We start from the raw sequence: 17,149 nt of genomic DNA, 5'->3' as shown, positions 1-17,149 counted from the left end.
GAGAGTCCGATTGGGGCGGGCTCTCTCGTAATCAGAGAGAATACTGCAGCTCACGCTCAGATTTCCCATGCTGTTACCGGCTTGGCTCTGCAGCCCCTCTCTCTCTCTCTTTCTCACATGCACGCTGACATAAATGCACACGCAGTGAACACGGATCTGTATCTCTGCACTGAGGAGACAACGTCCTTTACTCGTTTTCTCTGTCCTCAGTTTACTGGCTCCTGTTTTTAGGCAGTGCGTCAGAGGCTGTGCCACACAGATATGCCCGGTGAGAATGCACATCGGAGTGGCCCCACGCAGGGCCTTCTGGACTCTGGAGACCCACAATCAGAGCTGCCAGGACCAGGTAAGCAAACACACACCACACACCATGCTATGTGAGAGGCATAAGTGGAAGTACACAAAGGATGCTTAGCTCAAAGCATGTGTCTAATATAATTATCTGCTAGGACAGTAAGCCAGAAATCGGGAACACATCCAGCCGCACCCAGAAACATCATCCAGCATAGTCTTAAAAGAGTATTGTGTGCGTTAAGTGGTTGTAGTACACACACACACACACACACACACATACACACACTCCTCCTTCCTGCCTGCAATTACAAGAGCATGACACAGCATCACTTTCAGGACCCCAAGTTACAGCATCAGTTGGAATCAAGGCTGTTTAGGACAAGTGCATAGGTGTCCATAACATGCCTGCATGAAATGACATTGATCTGATTTAAGATGTTACTTTAGAATAAGATATAGATACCCATATGTTATGTACGAAAAATAATAAATAACATTGTCACAAATGACAGAGTATCTATTTATATTTGAACTACATTAAACAGAGCTTGATTAACACAAACCGTTTTTGTCTTGTGCTAATGGCAGGTGGTTAAATTCTGGGCACATGGTTTGTAATGGAGTTGATTGTCTTGATGCAGTGAATGCTTATTAAACTGTCTGCTGGGACGTTTGGGACTCTTAGGCTTATCACCTTTAAATTTTATTAATTAGAAAAAATGCACAATCTGCAAAAAGGCATGGAATTTTCCATTAAGCATACAGGCGCGCGTGTGTATGTGTGTGTTTGAACGAGCGGAAAGATTGCCCTAAAAAAGAGAACCCTCATGTGACCGTTTTTCGGAACTATCTTTAGATGACTGAACTAATAAGAAGAAAGGAGACCTGGGACATAATGCTCGTAAAATTTGTAGTCGTCTCAGTCAACTCTGCCTCTAAATCTGATATGTGTTGAATTGGGCGTCACAAAACACGATGACATGATGGGACAATAATGTTTAGTGGTGATAAGGGTGTGGTATTGAATAGCATTGTGGAATATGATGACATTTTTTGCATGCCCACCTGGCGATGATGCAGTTTTGAGTATAATTTCTATTGTCAGCATTAAAATATACTTGATATCTCAGAAAAGAATAAGTGCATCAGCTACAATACAATCCACACCCAATTGTTACAAAAACAAGGGCTTTCCATTTCCAAATGATCTCTTTATTCCCATTTCATTGTTATTGAACTGCTATTGAATATTTAAAGGCACTGTGAAAGTACCAGAGATGTTCTTTAATTGAATAATGTGTTGGCACAGTATGAGAGCTAGATAAGCTGAGTGGATGTTGATCTGGTTTGCATGGCCTGCTTCTATTCAATCTAGGGGTCAACCGATTATCGGCCTGGCAGATTATCGACGCCGATATTAAGCATTTTTATGATTATCGGTATCGGTCATTTTCAAAAACCGATTTGCCGATAAAATAATTAAATTTTGAAACACGCTATCTGGCTCTGATGCAGCCTGTCGGAACTCACCACTCTGTGGACTAGAGCAATCTCTGCCCACCGCCCATCTGATCTGTTGGGAGTCACGAGTCCGACCAATCACGGTGGAAGGCTAAAGGCACTGAAAGTTTTGCACTCTCACACCGAAAGCGCTTGCTAACTGGAGCTGCTTCAGTGATCACGCATCAGTTCGGTTGTCTCTCTAAGGCAGCAGCAGATGTTGCTGAAGTAGCAATAAATCACAATCCACTACACTGAAGTTGCAAAACACCTCAATATTATCTATTTATGGTTTCCACGATAGGGAAAACGCGGACGGAATCGTGGAATCCAGTCATATAAATGGAATGTAGGCCTACTGTATAACGCGGAATGTCACAAAATTTGTCAAAGTTTGGATGAATTAATCAAAAGTAGGTCAGCACTTAAATCGACTCGCGCTATGGACTAGTATCTGTAAATATGAATCCTGCATGTTCTGCGTGTCTCTGTATATGTGAATGGCACAGACGCGCGGTTTTGTATACTACACACATACTGAAGTGCGTGACGCTCGCTGTGTTTTCAGCATCTGCCGTCTCACAGAATGAGGACATAAATAAATTAACGACATCCCCAGAACTGCTCTGAGAGTTACTTCATGAGCATTTGACCGTTTCATTTGAGTAAAACTATCGTCATATCATATACATAGGCTACAGAAACTTAAAGGGGTCATAGGATGCTACATGCACTTTTACAAGTAGTTTGAACTGAAATGTGTGTTGGCAGTGTGTGTACACAACCACCCTATAATGATAAAAATCCACCCAGTTTTTTTTTTTTATCTGGTTGAATGTTTTCCCCTTTCTCAAATCGAGCCGATCTCTAATGCCTGTCTGTGTGACATCACACATACAGACAGGCCCGTCCCACGATAGTTTGATTGACGATGGCGTTTCAGCACAGACTGGACTGGTGTCTTACCTTAGACCCGCCCTGAGTGAGCTGTCATCAGTCCGCCATTGTTTCACCGCCGGAGCAGATGTAGACAAGAATGACTCCTAAGCGATTGAGGTGTTCTGTTGTTGGATGTAATAATGAACATAGCAGTCGTCATTTACTCCCGGCGACATCTGAGCCGCTGAACTCGCAGTGGATTACATTGTTTCTGAAGAGAATGCGCCCCTGATCTACATAAATGCATCTATGTTGACGCAAATCATTCATGATCCAGCCTCATCTACAGAAGTGAGTATAATGTTTTTTAATGAATCTTTGCAAATCGCCTTTCCTAATAATATGCTAATTAGCAAGATTCACAATGTTTCACCGCTAAAGTAAACAGTCTCTCTGAAAGCAGCTCCGAGGAGAGGGGCGGGGTCAGCATAGCTCATTAACATTTAAAGGAAAATGCTACTAAAACGGCTTGATATGAAGCTGTTTTTGACAGGGTAAAAAAAGGTGCTTTTTACACTACCATTGAGAAATTTTAACCAAACTATGTTACAGACTTTTCATTAAGACCCTAAAGAATCTATCAACTTGTGGGAAATGGGCATCCTATGACCCCTTTAAAAAGTCCTCATGGCAACCTGTCAAAATAAAAGTTTGGTTTAGCTACTACTAGCCTACAACCAGAGGTGTACCTACATGAAGTGGGGGCCCCAGGCAAAATGAATCAGTGAGGCCCTTCTAAAATACTTTCTTTGTTAATGTATCTTTGTTACCTAGTGATATAATTATACAACATATGAAATGTGGACAAAACACATCTAACAGTATATAATGCAAAAACAGGAGGCGCGCTCTCCCTCACTTGGATGTGTACGCTCAAACCGTGTATTTGCAGTCTGTGTGTTTCTCTTCGCGAGACACGAATAATATATTTTGTGTAGCCTAATGAATTATGAATGAACAATATCAACGGAGAATTTTTTTTAATAATTTTTAAGTATAGGCTTTAAAAAATAGGAATGTTAAAATATTTAAGGCACAGTTGTTGCATGACAACCTAGCCTGTTATCATTTGCTCATGGAAACAGTGATGAATAAAATGTTTTATATTTGGTTTGGAGTGGAAAAGAGTGTGGGCAGAAACATAAATTGGTGCCTATGCTTACCATTGTCCTGTTTCCTCTTTTCCTCATCTTTTTTCTCTTCAGGCTGCCTGACAGATTTGTCCTCTTCTTTATGTTTTAACGTGCGTGTTTGTGTGTGTGCGCAAACTTTTTTCAGTTCATTCCTAAATTGTGGGTCTTCTTAAAGGGATCATAGGATGCCCATTTTCCACAAGTTGATATGATTCTTTAGGGTCTTAATGAAAAGTCTGTAACATATTTTGGTTAAAATTTCTCAATGGTAGTGTAAAAAACACCTTTTTTTTTACCCTGTCAAAAACAGCTCTTTTCAGATCAAGCTGTTTTTGTAGCATTTTCCTTTAAATGTTAATGAGCTCTGCTGACCCCGCCCCTCTCTTCCGAGCTGCTCTCAGAGAGACCTTTACTTTAGCAGCATTCATCGTGAAACTTGCTAATTAGCACATTATTAGGAAAGGCAATTTGCAAAGATTCATTACATAACCTTATGCTCACTTCTTCAGTAGATGAGGCTGGATCATGAATGATTCGCGCGAACATCGACGAATTTAGGCAGATCGGGGAGCATTCCCTTCAAAAACAAACGTAAACCACTGCGAGTTCAGTTGCTCAGATGTCGGGATTAAATGACGACTGCTATGTTCATTATTACATCCAACAACAGAACACCTCAATCGCTTAGGAGCCATTCTTGTCTACATCTGCTCCAGCGGTGAAACAATTGCGGACTGATGACAGCTCACTCAGGGCGGGTCTAAGGTAAGACACCAGTCCAGTCTGTGCTGAAACGCCATCGTCAATCAAACTATCGTGGGACGGGCCTGTCTGTATGTGTGATGTCACACAGACAGGCATTAGAGATCGGCTCGATTTGAGAAAGGGGAAAACATTCAACCAGATAAAAAAAAAAAACTGGGTGGATTTTTATCATTATAGGGTGGTTGTGTACACACACTGCCAACACACATTTCAGTTCAAACAACTTGTAAAAGTGCATGTAGCATCCTATGACCTCTTTAACAACTTCTACAATGGCGCTATGAAGACAATTAAATTATTTACACTTATTATATACATTGTGCTTTTTTAAGTTAATCAATTGATGTGCATTAGATGATGAATTGAACAGTCACCTCTTGTAGTTTATGATTTAGTCATCAGAAAAGAATCAATGAAGAATTATGAGAAGTTATGCTATTACATATACATTTCTAACATGTAAATTATTTAAGCCAAATACTTACATTTCTCCAAGCTGTTTAGCTGTAGTACAGTATTCATAGGCTTAATCATGAAGCATACAGTGACCCCACTTTTAACTCTCTCGTTATATTACCCTTATTGTAGATGTATGCATGGAAGACAAGAGTAAGAAGTACAACCAACACCAGTGAAGGCAGTTTTTGTCAGAGCCCTTGTTATTCTTAATTTTGACATTAATTTTAATTTGTACACCAAACATAGATATCGGTTCAAATTATCGGTCTACTTGGTCTGTAATAATCGTCATCGGCCCTGAAAAACACATATCGGTCGACCCCTAATTCAGCGCCTCTCAATTACATCACACACACACACACACACACACACACAAACCAAGGAATCAGAAGGTCAGACATTAGATGATCAGACAATTGGGGTTAATTTGTCCGTGCTGAAGGCTGCTCTGTAAAGCATGTGTATTAACAAGGCCAGTTCCATACATAACCCACTGTGACTTTCTCAGAATAAAATCTATGAAACATGAAAGTTTTTAGCTATGAAAGTATTATCAAAGCTTTATTTGTTGACAAATGTCATATTGCAGCTGACACAAGAGACCTACCATTGGGGAATGTATTGGTAAGATAACAGGGATGTTTCATCATTTAGATTCACTTGTCTCTAGGGACAAAGCATTGTTCAGTCATCCACTGCTTCAGAAAGTCTCATTAGCATTAGCATGTTTTAAATCGAAACAATGCATATCTTTCTTCACTTAAATAATTATGTCTATGAACAGAATTTGATGTTTGACGTCTGTCGAAATCAATGGAAAAGGAAAGATTTTATAGAATGCCCATCTTGCATCAGATATTCCTCTGGACTTGCTGAATTATGCAAGTATTTAAGAATATGGCATTTGAAATGGCATTCGGAATGGTGATGATGCCTATTCACTTTCATTATTCCAGTTCATGTTTAACAGTAAAATCACAGGTTTTAGATTTTGGATCCAAAGAGCTGCTCATGGCAATCAGCAGGGGTCTGAGAGCGAAGGGCAATCAAGAAAGAGGTCAGACACGCATACACCAACATAAGTCCATCTGCTGTTTTATTTGAGGAGGTGCCTCGAGCAGGTATAACTTGCACACACACGTACAAACAAAAAACACACTTCTGCCTTTCCCTCTAGTGATCTTGCACTGCAAATGATGTTTTGAGGCAACAATGGCCCCTCTCACTTGTGAACACTCACTCTCTCACACACACACACACACACACACACACACACAGTGAATGCTTTGCATACAGTTCCAAAACAGTGCTGCCTTGTGAAGGAAACAGAAGGCATCTTTTTGAATTTATTCCAGTTCATGTTTAACAGTAAAATCACAGGTTTTAGATTTTGGATCCAAAGAGCTGCTCATGGCAATCAGCAGGGGTCTGAGAGCGAAGGGCAATCAAGAAAGAGGTCAGACACGCATACACCAACATAAGTCCATCTGCTGTTTTATTTGAGGAGGTGCCTCGAGCAGGTATAACTTGCACACACACGTACAAACAAAAAACACACTTCTGCCTTTCCCTCTAGTGATTTTGCACTGCAAATGATGTTTTGAGGCAACAATGGCCCCTCTCACTTGTGAACACTCACTCTCTCACACACACACACACACACACACACACACAGTGATTGCTTTGCATACAGTTCCAAAACAGTGCTGCCTTGTGAAGGAAACAGAAGGCATGACGTTATCTTTTTGAATCATGACTAAGCAGAACAATTAGCCTATAGTCTCTCTCTCTCACACACACAAACACACACACAAATACTGTCAAGTATGCACACACACGCACAATTTAGCTCGAATGGTTTGGGTGATGTGCACACACAATGATACAAACTATTATGGCACAATAAGATGGATCTGCCTTCTATTGACATTTTTAGGACACAGAAGGAGAGACAAGTGGGAGGGAATAAGATTGTGATACAGAGAAGGATATTGAGAGAGAGAGTGATACATATGATGAGAAGGGCAAAGAAGACAATGGACAAAATGAGAAAGGAAAACCTCAGCGAGGCAAACATCAATTTAAAGGAGTGTATATAAAGACAAGAAGTGTGCGTGTGTGTGCGTGCTTGCGTGTGTGTGTACACAAGCAAGCCTACATTACTTCAAGTTATTTAGAACTGCAACTTTGCCTTTTAGAGTTGCTGATGTTGTCGTGCTCAGGTTAATCTGCTTGCATGCCTTCTTGCAAGTCTTTGATGTTGCAAGGACAAATTTATAAAATCTTTATGTCCCAGCAACACGCACAATTTAGCTCGAATGGTTTGGGTGATGTGCACACACAATGATACAAACTATTATGGCACAATAAGATGGATCTGCCTTCTATTGACATTTTTAGGACACAGAAGGAGAGACAAGTGGGAGGGAATAAGATTGTGATACAGAGAAGGATATTGAGAGAGAGAGTGATACATATGATGAGAAGGGCAAAGAAGACAATGGACAAAATGAGAAAGGAAAACCTCAGCGAGGCAAACATCAATTTAAAGGAGTGTATATAAAGACAAGAAGTGTGCGTGTGTGTGCGTGCTTGCGTGTGTGTGTACACAAGCAAGCCTACATTACTTCAAGTTATTTAGAACTGCAACTTTGCCTTTTAGAGTTGCTGATGTTGTCAAGTGCTCAGGTTAATCTGCTTGCATGCCTTCTTGCAAGTCTTTGATGTTGCAAGGACAAACTTATAAAATCTTTATGTCCCAGCAACACATCAGTGGTGTATTTTCAAAAATCACATTTTTCAAAACCATTATGTGCGCAGTGTTATATGTGAAACACATTGTTAAGCAGAAAAGCTGAAGATACAACATGTTAATGGTGATGTTGCAGTGTGAAACTGAGTCAACAAGAAGAGATTGTGATAATAATCCACATCGAGTCTATTGGAAGGTTATTGTGATCCTGGGAAAAACAAGGAGGCTGATGTGAGAAGGGGGAAATAATCTAATAACTCCTTTTTGCCACAGACTAACCCGTCAGATAATGAGTGCAGTGTGTGAAGAGCTGACAGGAACTACTCTGTGCTAATCATGTTAGAAACATTCAACACATTTAAATGCACTGAATGTCATGTGAATGTCATGCATCTGTTGAGTGTAATGAGGTACATGACTGGCACTGCCTGTATCATAACTGCTATGACAGTTGACATTTCCATGCTCTTCAACAATGAAGTGTTAGGTTAGGTATTTAAAATAAGTGAAAGTGAAGTGACATGTGGCCAAGTATGGTGACCCATACTAGGAATTAGTGCTCTGCGTTTAACCCATCCAAATTGCACACACACAGCAGTGAACACACACCCGGAGCAGTGGGCAGCCATTTATGCTGTGGCGCCCGGGGAGCAGTTGGGGGTTCGGTGCCTTGCTCAAGGTCGTGGCAAGGCACGTATTGCCGTGCCATTAAAGTTGGGAGAGAGTGCTGTACATTCACTACCCCCACCTACAATCCCTGCTGGTACAAGACTCGAACCCGCAACCTTTGGGTTACGAGTCCGATTCTCTAACCATTAGGCCACAATTCCCCCAGTTTCTAAACAACTTTTCCATCCTTTTCATGTAAATACATTGTGTGTGCATATGGTGTTAGAAATCCAAAGAGGAAAAATAGATTTCTGCTGACACTGCTGCTTATTTTGCTCTCTTTAAAATCCATGCTGTCACTCTGAGTTGCCGTGCAGGCAAAAAAGAGCCCTGTTTATCAAAGATGTCCAATTACTCCCTGGGCATTAAAATACTCCCCACGGGGCTGACCATTCAGACCTTATCACACCCCCACCAAAAACCCTCACTCCTCCTAAAGACAAGTACAACAGTTTAATCGTGAAATCTTCAAGTTTGATCAGGACTTGTGGAAATGTATTGAATACTTGTGAAAGTTTATGTAGAAACACTCGTACCAAATGGCTATGGTATCACAACTTGCATAAGTATGTTTTGGCATGTAATGTTATCCCACCCTATATATTACACTACTTTTGGATAATGCTGCTAATTGTCATATCCTGTGAAATTGAAATTAATTTGTTTTGCTGGATTTATTGCATACAGTTAATTTTAAAACATTTAAAATGAATCTGCAGTTCAGATGACCTTTTGCAATGCTGTATTGAATATTTCATACAGTGACATTTAAGTGGCAATACTATTCATGTTTGGGGCTAGACAGATGGATAAAAAGAGATCAGCTGGCTGTTTGAAGTTTGATGTCATTTCAGAATTCTTTTTCAAAAAGGATTTTTATATTATACTATAGTGTCAGGATGTTAATGATTTCTGTAAAAAAAAAAAAAAAAACAGTATAAAGATTTTCTTTGCCAAAGAAATTTTCATGCAGAAATGTGTAACCTCAATACTAAATCTATACATTTTTTTTATATACGAGACAAAATATAATCATTCTTTTTATTTTAATCTTTTAGATCTGTCTGGTCAAACATCCAGCTCTTCAGCCTCAACTCCAACAGACAGTGCCTCCAGTCCTTCTCCCAGCAGCCCTCCAAAACTCTCCCCACTATGTACTCCTTTTGGACCCCGCCTGGTAATGGCCAAACCAACCACTTCTCCTCGCCCACAGCCTGAGGGTGCAAGTTTTGAATTAGAAGGGCATTCTGGAAATATCGGCGTACCAACAGGGCGGTTTGGTAGAGGAGCCTGCAGACGAGGTCCTATGAAAATGGAACGGATCAAAGTCCTAATTGGATCAGAAATAGAAAGTGACTTTCAAGAGCCAGAGACCATGGACTCAAGGGTGGTAATGGGGCAAGAGGCATTGCTGAGAAACATGGAGACACAAAGTGGAGTGCTGCTAAGAAAGCAGATAGGTCAAGAAACACCTAGTTCAGGACACCAGCCCTCAGAGCCTTCCATGAAATGTCATATTGGGCTAGATGAAAACGCAAAACTAGACACTGGTCAGGTGAGTTCTACTGTAGATCAGGCTAAGAGTTTGACTTCAGTTCCAGAACAAGAGAAATGCATAAGTCAGATACTTGAATGTCAAATCCTAGAGTCCAAAGTGAGAGATGCTGAATTGACAGACAGCAGTACTCCTTTCCCAGACAATGAGGGAGAGCCACTGTCTTTATCTCAGGGTGAAGTGCCTTCCTTGTCATTTTCCGAGCCTCCCTATGTTGTTGACCCACAACGTATTGGTGTCCTTCCAGGACTGGATCCTGATCGCTACTATACAGCCCCTTCCACCCCCATTAAGATGGCTTACTGCTCACATCTCAAGCAACAGTGGCGCCCAGGGAGCCCGAGCCAAAGTCCAGGTTCCCCAACTGATGAGTCTGATCTGTGCTCCCCTCCTACCTCTCCCTCTGGTTCCTACATGACTGCTGAGGGAGGCAGCTGGACTTCATACACCTCCAGCACCTCCCACTCATGCTCTCCAAACTTAACAGCTGAGGCAGAGTTGCAAGAAGCTCCTGCTTGCTATGTGGGGTCCCTCTCAGAGATCGGCGACGAGCTTGGAGATGATCGAACTGGTAACGAGAGGGATGCTTGTCTGGGTAAACCTGATTTGCCAGAGTTGCTGGAAGATGTGGCCTGTGAAGTGGATATACTAACAAGGGACACCTGTAGTCCTCATTGGGTGACAGAACATGATTCCACACAAGAGAGCAGGATCATCATGCGAAGAACAGACTGCCAGGAGGACACAGGGGTGTCTGTGGGCTCTCTGAGGCCTAGTGATTTCCAGAGAGCCCCTGATGCAACTCAGGCTTTTAGTGATCCACATCAAAGTCTTGAAATGGATTTCAATGCCTGTTTCTCAGAGCCATCGGTGAGCCTGGATCGCTCCCTAACACCAGACAATAATGCAGCTGCAGCACTGGATACAGAGAGTAAAACCCCTGTCTCTCACTCTCCAGATACTGTAGACATAAAAAGTAATAGCAGTAATAGTTTATATCTCGAGATAGGTTCCTCTGCTCCTCTGTTCCATGGCTATTCTAGAGAGGATGGGCTTGAGAGTGATGCAATGATTCCTGCTTCTATGTTGCCATTCCATGGAAGCCTGATAATCCAGGCAGATTCTATGGATATAACCCTGTTCCCCACTGATGATGAGCAGGGGAATGATGTGGATGCATATGCTGCTGGAGAGGAGGAAGCCGATGTAGATGAGTATGATGATGAGGATGATGAAGATGAGTGTGATGATGAAGATGTGGATAATGACAAGGCAGAGCAACAAGAGGCAGCTTGGAGGGTTGGAAGGGAAGTGGAAGGCCCAAATAAAGATGACACTTCTGCATCTTTCCTAAATTCCTTTTCAGAGAACACCATAAACGATGGTGTAGATGAGTCCTTTGCTTATCAGGATGAAACTGAGGACTCAATTAATTCTACGTCTTATAACGGGGATGAAGATGAACATCTGTACTGCACAGAGAAGCATGCTGAACTCTCCCAACAGTTCCCTGGGCCTGATGAACCTGTGCAGTCAGTAAGCCATGCTAAACCTGAATTTTCTGGCAGTGAGAGTGAAATTGAGATATCCTCCAGATCATCTGAGCTTCCACGTGTAGAACTGCAAGGGAATCTGGCAGACTGCAGTATTCATGGTGAAAGTGTAATCGCACAACAAATTTCAGAAACAAAGTTGCTGAAGGGTGAGCTTTCAAAAGAATCAACTGCAGAGATCAAAACAACTGATGAGGAAGGCAAACAGAGTACAGATCCCTCAACAGTCACGGTAACTTCAGAGAAAGGACAGCAGATTGCCACAAATGATCCAACATTATCTGTTGAACAAAACAAAGTAGAACAAAATAATAGTTCCATTGATTCCTGCGTGGCAGGTGCTACAGCTGCTGACATCGAGACTAATGTAGATGATAGCCAGGAATTGGATCAGAAAAATGGAAATAGTATGGAGTTGGACACATCATTGCAGTTAGCAGAAACTGCAACCAATGACCTAAATAAAGGAGTCCCCCAACTAACATACCTGGATGACTGCAGCCCCACAAACATTCCAGTTTGTGCCTATCCTGAACTATGTGAGGTGCCAGATAACTTAACATCAACAGATGTTTTACCATTTGAACGTTCCATGTATCAAGATAATCTGACAGAGAATCAACCTGGCAATGATGATGTAAACCATAGCTCTCAAAATATGTCCTGCTCCACATACAGCAGACTTGTCATTTCACCAAAGAAAGAGAACTCTGAGAGCAGTATGACAGAAAGGGAACTTTACCCTGACAGTTGGACACCAAGGGATCCCTTGTCTTTAGGTGAATGCTGTGACTTTGAAGCTGAAAATCTGCTCATGTGTGAGATAGCTAGATCAGTGCACAGTAAAGATTTGCCAGTCGCTCATAACATTGCCACTGGAGAAGACAACATGGGTGATGATGAGGACAACAACCGATATTGTGACCTCCAAGAGAAAATGGCAGACATTGATGTTGGTGTGGTTGAGTCAAACATTGCCAGCTGGAGATCGATTCAAGATCTTTCAGAGGCAGGAGGGGGTGAGGATGATGCAAATAATCTTCAAAATCCAGAGAGCAATCCGATTATACATTGCAGTTCTGATAAGGGTCTGGTGCCATCGTGGAATGATCCAGAAAAAACTTGCACACCCTTAATCCTGAGTGCTCCATCAGACCTTACATTGAATATGCTTTCAGATGATGGGAAAGATGGGAAAGATCAAACTCCAAATACAGACTTCAACATTCCAGAGGATTTATCTTCAGGCACATTAAGGAAGGAAAGTGATGAAATAACTTCTGAACAGTCTCAGGATCTGGAATCTTGTCAAGAACCTGATAATGTCACGTTAACAGCAACCATCTCCCTAGAACACACTGATCTTTGTGAATCTTCTACAAAAACAGTCATTTCTAACCAATCAGATAATCTTGGTCCAGTTTTAAATCAGGGTCATTCAAATTCTCAACAGATTACCTTTAGAAACACTGACTCTGTCTCGGAAAACAAGCTCAAATTCAACTTGCAAGGAGGATCATTTGGCACCTTCACATTCAGAAAGAAACCAACTGATATAAAGATTGTGACCTCCTCAGAATTAACAATTCTCCAACAGATTTCTGTCTCACATAAAGAGACAAATTCCTATGATGGGTCTTCAAATGAGGTTGTGGGGGAGAAAGTAATTCAGTTAAGAGCACACATCAAAAATGAAACCGTAACTGATGAAGCTAAAACCACTGACAAACAACTTCTTGAACAAGAGACTACAACTGACGCTCAGGATCAGGAGATAGATAAATCAGACTCCCATGAGAAGGGAAACAAGGGACTGAAAACATGTCAAAAGAGAGAAGAACAAGATTTTACAGAGAATGTTTCATTTCTGGAGCAGAACAAAAATCTTGATGATGATTCACATAAATCAGGTCTTTCTCAAGCTGACAGTGATGAGGCAACACCAGAAACGGCACAGATTGCTAATTCAGGTCATGGCACAAAACCAAAGGTAATTGATGCCCTTAAAACCAACATTGCAGATTTAGCCTCAATGGACAATGAAAAGATCCAGTGCCAAGGAAAGGAAATGGAGAATACAGGTAATCAAGCGCCAAGTTTTGATAGATTTTCAATGAGAGAGGAATTTGGTGAAACTCAGCAGAAAGAGGATGTCTCTATAACGGAGAACACTGAACTTGATCAAACACCAGAACAATCAATTTTTCACCCCCCTGACCCAAGCTATATTGATCCAAAAGAGTCTGTTCATACCAAGTCAGTGGTTGTATCTCAGACAACAGACCTTACAAGGCCAGATGGGCTGAAAGAACTTCCAGACAGTTCTTTGAGCAGAGTAAGTTTGACAGAACGCACAAGAGACATCAATGACAATCACATAGGGGGCAGTTCATCCCTCAGGGTGGACAGCTCAGAACAAGACAGGGTCTCTCCAACATGTTCATCCACAGTTGTCCAGGAGGAAGATCTCTCTAACCCCGTTCAGGAGTCACAGCCCATTCATGACATCTCCCAAACATCTGCTGCCTTCTCACATACAGCTCCAGACAACAAACCCAACCAACCTGACTATCAAAGTCCCCTCCGGACTCCTGGAATAAGCAGTTTGGAATCAGCAGCATGGGAAACAGAGGAACAAACACCAACTTTGGTTCGTATTCAAGACACGTGCGATCATGAAAGTGAGAGAACAGTCATGACAGCAAAACCATGCAGACATGAGAACCCTCCAGGTAAACTTTTGTTTGTTTCCTTAGTTGTTGAGTTTGTTTCATCCTAGGAATCATTAGTATTTAATTGTAGACATGTCATGTGTTTTTTTTCTTGAGTAGTATGCAAGGGACACCGAACAGAACAGTCCCAGTCCACAACATCCACTGGACAAACAGACAGTAACCATGCCCAAAGAACACTGAATCAGTCAGATGAAAGAGATATGCTCCCCTGCTTCAGTCCAAGACCAGACTCCCTCATAAAAACAAAGCAAGCTGAGCGACAGAGCATAGAGCGAGACGTGTACCCAATTAGCTACAGATCAAAAGGCCCAGAGGACTTGGATCTCCGCTTCAAAAACAATAGTATGTTCATCATCTGTTTTAGCCATAAGGCATCAGCATCTTTCTCAAGTACCTTCTTTATAGTCTCTAGCAAAGCAATTTTAGTGTTTATTTGTTTTTCTTTCCTTTAGTAGGTTCAGGTAATGAAACAGACAGTGATGGCTTCCTCCATTTAAAGGATAGTTGACCTAAAAAATAAACATTCTGTCATCATTTACTCAGCTTCATCTCGTTCCAAACCTTTGTGTCTTTCTTTTTTCTGTGATGAAATAATGTCAGTAAATAATGACACCATTTTTGGATGGCCTTTTCCTTTTAGAAATATGTTTGAATGAATAAAGCAGCTAAATTAAGATGAACCATATTCTCTTTGTCTGTTTGTAAGCTGGATGAGGGTGGGCTGGAGCAGAGAGATATCGAGTTGGTGATGGCACAGGCCAACGTGTCTCGAGCTAAAGCAGTCCGTGCACTGCGCCACAACAAGAATGACATCGTCAATGCCATTATGGTGAGTGATTGCTTTTATATTAGCCATTCAGCATTTGTACATTGTGTAATGACTAATTTTACACTATATTCCCTCTAATTCAAAATCCTATAAAAACGGGACTATAATAAAGTCGCTCTTACATGTACTGTATTTTGTTTGTTTTGGACCTCACATAGACATTTTATTGTTCCTAAATCAAGTAAAAAAACAAACCCAAACCCTATTTTTTGGCATTTTTAACTGTGAAAACAATTTAGTCCCTTTATTAAGCTTTATTTTTATAAGTGATTGCTGTTAAAACAAGTTTTGTTTTGTTTTTGAGGTGTTACTATGATTGGGAGGGCATTTTCAATCATTTAGTTCCTGTAAACACAGCGATGGCTCACAAATATAAGCAAACCCTTTGATTGCTATTTATATTTCATCTTTTGTGTCTATTCTCAGGAGCTGACCATGTAAAAGAGGAAAAGACTTCTTCCCCGCCCCTTGCGTGTTTTCTTCCCTAAGTAATGCTGCTATATTGCGCCGCCCAAACTCCTGCTGAAATAAATCCGTTACAACCAGAGCTGTTCGTTTCCCAACATTATCTACGAATCATATAAATGCACATTACAAACAAAAATGTATCGTTATACATTTTGAACAAATTTTAATATTGCCTTAATGGCTCAGATGGTAGATCAGAGGATTGTAGAAATAAATGCTTATGTCCTCAAAGCTGATGGCTTAAATCTGACCTAAAGTTTTTTTTTGTTTTTTTTTTTACTTTCCCCTGGGGTATATGTATCTTATCTTGCAAGCATAAATAGTTCACATGGCACTAAAATTCCATTTAAATTTATTATAGAAGCCTGTTTTTAGCATGTTTTAATTGTTTACGCAAATTACATGGACTGTGCACAATTGTGCAACTACAAATCAAAGATAATATTTGTACTCCATTTTCAATGCAATCATGACATCAGATAGACTATTTGAACACTGTCAATTTTAATCCAGATCAATATACATACATACAAAGATGACCAAAGTAATAATGGTGAATGATCAGTCTATGATATAAAGGATGTACATTACCAAAACTTATTTCTGCAACATCTCATGCATTTAAATGTCCTGTGCGGTCACACATGTCTTTTCACATTCAGCATGAATACTGCATCCAAAAGAAATATTCACATTAGATTTTAGTGGAGGTATGTGATTATATCCGTGTTTGCTTTATTCATAAAAAAATCATTTCTAATACTGTTTTGTTGACATCACCCATGCACAAACAGGCACACAATGACCTTACCACAATGAAAGTTTAGTTTTATGGAAAGCATAACTAGCATTAGCTTCAACATTTAGTTTACTGTAAGCCTCTTTATATTCACGTTAATAAAAGCCTAAAAATGTCAAGACAGAAGCTCTTTATTCAAGTAAGGTTTGTGTATTAAGGCCAACAATTACTGTGTTTGGTCCTCCAGGTAAAAGTCTCTCTGATTTCAGCTGTTCCCCATCCTGTTTCAGTTCCCCTCCCTACCTTCGTTCTCATTGTGTCCAGCTACATTTGGATCAGCTTTTAGGGGACAGGACATTGGCCTGAAAGTGGCCCTGATTGGTAATGTTGCCCGCAGGGAAATAACGTGCCACTACAAAGGTAGAACCATCTGAGGCCACAGCTTTACCAACACCAAATTTCGTCGAGCTTTTCCACACCATTGCAGTGAAGTGACCTAGAACAAAACAATGATTCTTTCATTAATTGGTGTGCATTGCAGCGATGTGTGGTTGTCACAAAGTGTTTATGCTTGTTTGACTCACATAAACCATGTGGCGCTTGTGTTAGTGCTCAGTTAAATATAAGCTGAGAGACAGAGTGGAAACATTTGAGTGGAATAAGAGACTCAAGTACATTTTATGCATTTGGCAAATGCTTATCCAAAGCTAATTACTGGTGATTTCATCACTTTGTGTTAACCCCCCGGGAATCAAACCC

The 17,149-nt window shown here is 40.8% G+C and overlaps 1 protein-coding gene across 1 annotated transcript; it reads left to right on the top strand.

The window, feature by feature from the left end:
• LOC107596337 (uncharacterized) lies at positions 1-16,881 on the top strand. The gene is made up of 6 exons (XM_016287051.1): positions 1-346; positions 9,570-14,351; positions 14,451-14,696; positions 14,807-14,847; positions 15,061-15,183; positions 15,610-16,881. Exons 1-6 carry the CDS (start codon positions 262-264, stop codon positions 15,622-15,624), a joined length of 5,292 nt encoding a protein of 1,763 aa, XP_016142537.1. The 5' UTR covers positions 1-261; the 3' UTR covers positions 15,625-16,881.
• The last annotated feature ends 268 nt before the right edge of the window (positions 16,882-17,149 follow it).

Source organism: Sinocyclocheilus grahami, unplaced genomic scaffold (genome assembly GCF_001515645.1).
Source record: "Sinocyclocheilus grahami isolate Dianchi unplaced genomic scaffold, SAMN03320097.WGS_v1.1 scaffold11.1, whole genome shotgun sequence".
NCBI classification, from domain to species: domain Eukaryota; kingdom Metazoa; phylum Chordata; class Actinopteri; order Cypriniformes; family Cyprinidae; genus Sinocyclocheilus; species Sinocyclocheilus grahami.
The sequence above is the reverse complement of the archived record's forward strand: the minus strand, read 5'-3'. Positions and strand labels throughout refer to the sequence as shown.